Genomic DNA, 6,386 nt, shown 5'->3' on the forward strand with positions numbered 1-6,386 from the left:
AGCCCACCCGCCCGTCCCCAGACGTGTGCTGTCTGTCAGCGCAGACGTGCCAGGCTTGATATCACATGACACGCAGGCCCAAGGGCAAGCGCTGTGTACATGTTGCCGCAGCCCATCCCCGATAATATTTACTCATCCGGCACACACACAGACATCGCTCAAGCTGTCGGCGGGGCGAGCTGGAGAGGCTGCCCTGCATGAGGCAGCGGGCCTGCCCAGCAGAAGCACGTCCCACCGGGAGAGCTCGCCTGGGCGTGCTGGGGGGGCAACGCCGGGCGCTGATGGCCAAACGTGTAAATATTTCACAAGGCAGCAAGTTCAATCCTACTGGCGTCAGCAGCGGGTCAGTCTGCTCAGCGCATTAAACCGATTTGCCAAGTCATCCCAAAAGCCTCAACAGGTTGATGACTGTGTGGGGGTGTATTGAACATTCCAGCAGTGTCACGCCCAACCCTAGAGTTCCTAACATCCCCACTGTTACATTAGCCTGTAAACATCATGGCCGACTCTATCAGTCTTCAGCCTCCCCACCCTTGGAGAAATGCGAGTGTCTTTGGTACTGCAGACTGAGCGATCATTAAGGGTCTATATAAAACAAGGTGAGAACGATGAGCCCAGCTTGGGGCTGCATGCCCACTAGCACTAGCAAGTCTGCTTTAGGAGAGCACTCTTCCTCTCCCTGCTGTTTAAGTGAATTGATGCTCTGTTTGTGTTTGGGGAAACTGCTCTGGAGGCACCAAGGCTGAAGGAACTTAATGACCACACGGAGCTGTCCAAGTGCTCCAAGATGAACTGGAGCCACGCGGGGGGAGTTAAACAAATGCTGCAAATGAGCCTGCATGGACGCACACAAGGCATTTGCTTCCCCCAGCACATTCCCCCGTGGGCCGAGAGCGGAATGCACAATGAAATAAATGTCTCGGCGCAGACTTTAATGCCCTGCTTTTATTCCTTTCATTTTGGAGCGCGAGCGCGGCGGATCTGTCCTGGGAATAAGGGAAGTGGCCAAGTTTGCCAATTTGATTAAATGCATGCTGTCAGTGTCCTTTGAATCAGATATCGGGGCGGCATTATGGAATGCAGAAGGAATGCATTATGGTTCCTATAATCGTTCGCTAATCTCAATGCATTTGAATGATGCTCTGTCCTCGTAGTGACCTATTGGCTACTTCCCATGCTGTCCGAGCCAGGCTTTCAGTTGTCATGCGCCGGAGCTCCAGGAACGAGCCGCGTTTTTTTCCGAGAGCGTCGGAGCGCACTTGGCAGTGACAGCGTGTCGCATTGTCGTTGCATCATCTCGCATCTTCGTCTCCCTGGTCAGTCACGTGACCACTGCCGCTGTCCCCGTTTTTTCCGCTCTCTCTCCCCCTACCCCGGTCCCCAGGAGCGGCTGAGCGGGAGGAGCGCGAGGGTTTGGAAGTGTCTGCGCTCGCAGCGATAAGCAGTTCAAAGACAAGCGCGCGCTAATGTAATTGGCTTCCAGCGGCCCCAGCACCCGAGAGCCACAGCAGCCCAGTTCACGTCTCACACACTCTCTCCCTCTCTCGCCTCGCTCTTGTGCTGGAGATTATTAGGGCTTGCTTTGTGAAGAGGGGGGGGGGGGTTGGTGGGGAAGGGTTTTTTTTTTTCTTCCGCATTGTTCCACCATTAAGTCTGCGCTGGCAACGGGATGCGTGTGGCATCTAAGCGTAAAATGCCAGGTCTGCAGGGTCCGTAAGGGGTGACCTCTACCACCCTCACGCGGCGCCCCCGAGGAGACAGAGGAGTCTTCATAAGCTCAAAGTCTCAACTACCCCAGCTCTATCCTCACTTCACCTCTCCTCTCCTCCTCTCCTTCTCCCTCTCTCTCTCTCTCTCTCTGTCCTCCCTGGCTCTCTCATCCCCTCTTCCTCTCATCTTCTCCACCCCTTCATCTCTCCCTCACTCCATGATCAGCCAATTAGGAGCGAAAGCTTCCATCCAAGAGCGAGCTTCAAAAAAAAAATGTGCAAGCTCACAGCAGCCAGATAGATGACTTCAATTTTACCCTTGGCCTTCTTTAAAATGCACAAATACAGTAGCGGCTGCGTTGCGGGTCTCCTTACATGAAAGCAGGCCACTCTGAGTGGCAGCGACCAATCCGACATGAATAATTCTCAGTGCTCTCAGTGATTCCGGTCTGTTGGCAGACAGGATTATGGCTTTGGGTGACTCAAATGCTAAGTGCTCTCATTTCCAAAAGTTTCCGAGCAACTTATGGATGTTGGTTCAATTTAAACAACCCCCTCACTCTCCCCTCTTCCTCTTCCTCCTTCCAATCTCCGCACCACAGGCCAGCCGTTCAAGCTGGACCCCAAAACGGCGCACAAAAAGCTGCGTCTGTCCAACGACTGCCTGACCATGGAGAAGGACGAGAGCTCGCTGAAGAAGAGCCACACGCCGGAGCGCTTCAGCAGCACGGGCTCCTACGGCTCCGCCGGCAACGTCTTCATCGACAGCGGCTGCCACTACTGGGAGGTGCTGCTGGGGGCCTCCACATGGTGAGTGAGGCGGTCACGGGAGCGCGCGCTCGCTCGTTTCCCCGACCGACTTTTTGCAGATGAAATGGCTGTTTGGTTTGAAGTGGGGGTAATTTTGGAGGAGTTTCACCGCACTCATACAAGAAGGTGCCAGACAAACAAAAACAAAGAATCTTTTTAAAAAATTGTCTGCGCACTTCAGTTCTTTATGCAATTTCAATAGGCAGCCTAGCTTTCGGTCAACATGACCATCCTCAGGGCATAGCAATCAACAAATGTGAGTTTGTTAATACTTACCGCTCTTCAACTCACCTCACCCTGGCACTCTCCCGTTTCCCCGTTTCTCCAGGTACGCGGTGGGCGTGGCCTACAAGTCGGCGCCCAAGAACGAGTGGAGCGGCAAGAACTCGTCCTCGTGGGTCTTCTCGCGCTGCAACAACAACTTCCTGGTGCGGCACAACGGCAAGGAGCAGCTGGTGGAGGCGTCGCTGCAGCTGCGGCGGCTGGGCGTGCTGCTGGACTACGACAGCAACGCGCTGTCCTTCTGGGACGCCATGAACGCGCAGCACCTGCACACCTTCCACGTCTCCTTCCTGCTGCCCGTGGCGCCCACCTTCATGATCTGGAACAAGTCGCTCATGCTGCTGTCCGGCCTGCCCGTGCCCGACTTCGTGGACTGTCCCGAGCAGCAGGAGGGCCTGTGCCGCCAGCAGGAGTCGCCCTACGTCTCGTCCACCATGAAGGGCTGCCACTGAGAGAGGGCTCTGGGGGGGGGGGGGCAGGGACAGGGTGGGTTAGCAGGACGGGGAAGAGGGGCAGATCGGGGCAGTTTGTGGGATGGATGGATGGATGGATGGACTGAGCCGTGACTAACGGATTGGACTTGAGCTACTGCTGAGGCCGCCACGCGACTGCCGTCGCAGGGTCTTCCTCCCCCCTCCCCCCTCCCCCCTCCTTCTCCTGGATCTTCTTCCTCCTCCTCTTCTTCTCATGTTTTTCAGTCTGGCTCCTCATTGTTTTATCGCTCCTTCTTTCTCATTGGTGGGTTAGCATCGCCTGTGCTTCTCAGTTTTAAAGGATGCGTTTAGTTTTTTGCAACAGGTATAGTTTCATAGTTTTCCAAAACAGCAACAAAGTTGACACATTTTGCATCATGTGACTACTACTTGTATATGATGTGACCTCTGATGAAGATGATGAGTATGAGGATGATGAGGAGGAAGAAAAGCAATTGTAAATTATTTGTCACTAACAAATTGGTTTGCTTTTTGTCAGTTTTGATGTAAACCTGATGCACTTTTTAGATTGGTTTTAATGCCCCTGTGTGTAAAAAAAAAAATCAGAAATGGATTTGGACAGGGTTGCTCTTCCTTTAGATAGAATAGAAGAGGTTTATCTTATTAATAAAAAAGGGATAAAAATTTGATGTTTCTACCGAAGTAATGAATTTATTATCTGATGGAATTATAACTCACAGTTTTATTATATTCAGGGAAGACAAAAGAAATCCTTTTATTTGCAATTTGTGTAGACGTTATGGCATGATATGTATTTCCTCTGTGATTTGTTCACTCTCCTTCTGTTAGTACTTTTCTTTTCTCGTGAAAAGCATGATACAGTACGTATGATTCCCACTGGTCCCACGTAGTCGACAGACATCTAACCCTATCAGTATATTTATTGCACCGTGAACAAGTGACCCTCCTCTACACCCTCCGTTCCCATCGCTTGGTCTCCCACCGAGACTCAGAGTGAGAGAAAAACAGAAAAATCAGAGTGACATGGAGTCCATAGTGGCACCCAAAGCATTGATCCATTTGCATTCAACATAAAAGGCCATAGTGGGGGTTTGTTTTATGCATCCAGACATATTTCAAGTCAAGTGTATGAACATACCAGCCATGGCAGTTGTCTAAAGTGTCCATAATCGTGGGGAAAAACTAACATTATCTACACTCAATCATTGAAGTTGCACCAAACTCGTCAAATCATGTCATGACTCTCATCAGTATTTAGTATTTATTTCCCCATACTTCTCCTGGTCTGGTCTTAGTGTTTCATGATCTTCCTCTGTGTAATATTCAGGGTTGAGCTAAGAGGATCCTTGAAGACAATCACTAGTAATGCAGGCAAAGACATGTGTAGCAAGACAAACGCATGGAATACTTGAGACGTGAGAGGCAGATTGCTTTTTCACTTTGTTTTGTTTTTTTTGGGATGCTTTGCCATTGTACCTACACAGGGCTTGGGAACAGAAAGATACTACTGATGCCACTGGCTTGCGTTGCTATTTTTTGACATATCAATGGCTCTGCTCTTTTTTCTGGATGTTGGCCTATCTCTTCTGGTTTGTCCTTCCTCTTTATGAGCCAAGGTTAAGACGGGCAGGTATCCACTCTGACTGGATAATGTGTTCCTCAGGATCTGGTTCTAGATCTTTCTGTTGGACCTTCGGTGGTAGCGCCTCTCTTGTAGATTAGTGCAGCCGAGACGTTTTGAGCGAGTGAATTATTAAACACCACCTGTCTCCCCCCGACCTTGAAATTTTACATTCCAAAGAACAGAACAGTGAAGAACAAGAACAAGTATATAAGTGGGTGGTCTAAAATGATCACTGGTGTGCAGTTCACTTTGAGGTTTTGATATTTTACAAGGTCACAGCAGCTGAACACCAGACAAGGCTGTGGTGTTGTTCCAGAACTGTTGATCTCTAAACGAGACTGATGTGTTCAGTCCATGTGTATCTATGTGCATCAACTGGTCATGACAACAGGGCTCAGGCTCAGTGCTGTTCCATCTTCTCTTTGCCATTCAGCCGAGGCATGTTGATTATAAAAAATGAAAGTACTCCAGCAAAGATATCATCCGCTGATCCACTGTTGTTGCAACATATCAGGTTCTGATCAAACCATGCCTCTCTGTGTGCTTCATATGGTGAAATCTGCAGAAATACATTTTGTAAATTACCTTCTCATGTTTTTTTTTTTTCTCTTGGGTTCTTGTTTCACATTTTGTTTCTTTAAAGGATTCTTTTTGAAAAGGTTCTCCATCTCTGGTTAACAAAGGTTGAATAAATCCATTTTTTTGATCTTTTGATGTTTCAGAGCTTTAAGAAGTGATCAAATCAGCCATGCTCATCTGCTTCATGCTTCTGTTCCAATAAATATGACTTTTAGAGGAAAAGAATGTAAATCATAGGGGGAAATATATATTATATAAGAATTGTATAATATACAAGAAATATATATATGAACTATTGTTATTTATGTGAGCTGAAGTCCAATTAAAAGTCTGATCCCAAAAAAAAGCGGCCTGTTGTGTGTTGTGTTCTGTCCTTTGGCCTGACTGCGTCTGCTCCACCGTGGTGCACCTTGAGACACACTGCAGTGCATGCGGAGGAGAGCTGGGGAGCGTGTGCATGGTGGCCCGCGCCCGTGCACGACCGAGCAGCCCTGGCGGACTGGCAGGCCATCCACTGCCTACAGTCACACGGAGGGGGCCATGCCCGCACCCATCAGCTGTCGTTGTTGGCCTGGTACGATGCCGGGGCAAGCTGACGTGCCAGAGCATGAGGTCTGGGGCAAAATGTTTCAGCAGATGGGCGTGTGAAGGCTGAGGGGAGGAATCCGTATTTCACCCGAAGCCAGAACCATGCTGTGAAAGAAGCTGATTTAACATTCGGGTTCCACTGAAGGTTAAAAAGGAATGTATAAAAATGCTTTGCGAACAACTTTTCAACGTTTTTGGGCTGTTTTTTAATGTATTTTTCTTCTTTTTTTAATCAGTGCAGAGAAATGAAACGGATGGTTGAAGCATAGCGGTTGACTGATGTCTGACTGAGAGCATCTCATCAGGCTTCATTCTGAGCTTCCTTCCTCCCCCTTCTTT

At 49.1% G+C, this 6,386-nt stretch overlaps 1 protein-coding gene across 4 annotated transcripts in view; it reads left to right on the plus strand.

The window, feature by feature from the left end:
* Positions 1–5,805, plus strand: part of mid2 (midline 2) — a 98,454-nt gene extending 92,649 nt beyond the window's left edge. For all 4 annotated transcript variants that reach the window (XM_062524419.1, XM_062524418.1, XM_062524417.1 and 1 more), the window contains 2 exons: positions 2,312–2,519; positions 2,848–5,805. In XM_062524419.1, coding sequence (XP_062380403.1) covers positions 2,312–2,519; positions 2,848–3,253 — 614 coding nt within the window. In that variant the 3' untranslated portion in view covers positions 3,254–5,805. The remainder of the gene's footprint in view (positions 1–2,311; positions 2,520–2,847) is intronic.
* Positions 5,806–6,386: the final 581 nt, after the last annotated feature.

Source organism: Sardina pilchardus, chromosome 21 (assembly GCF_963854185.1).
Source record: "Sardina pilchardus chromosome 21, fSarPil1.1, whole genome shotgun sequence".
NCBI lineage: Eukaryota > Metazoa > Chordata > Actinopteri > Clupeiformes > Clupeidae > Sardina > Sardina pilchardus.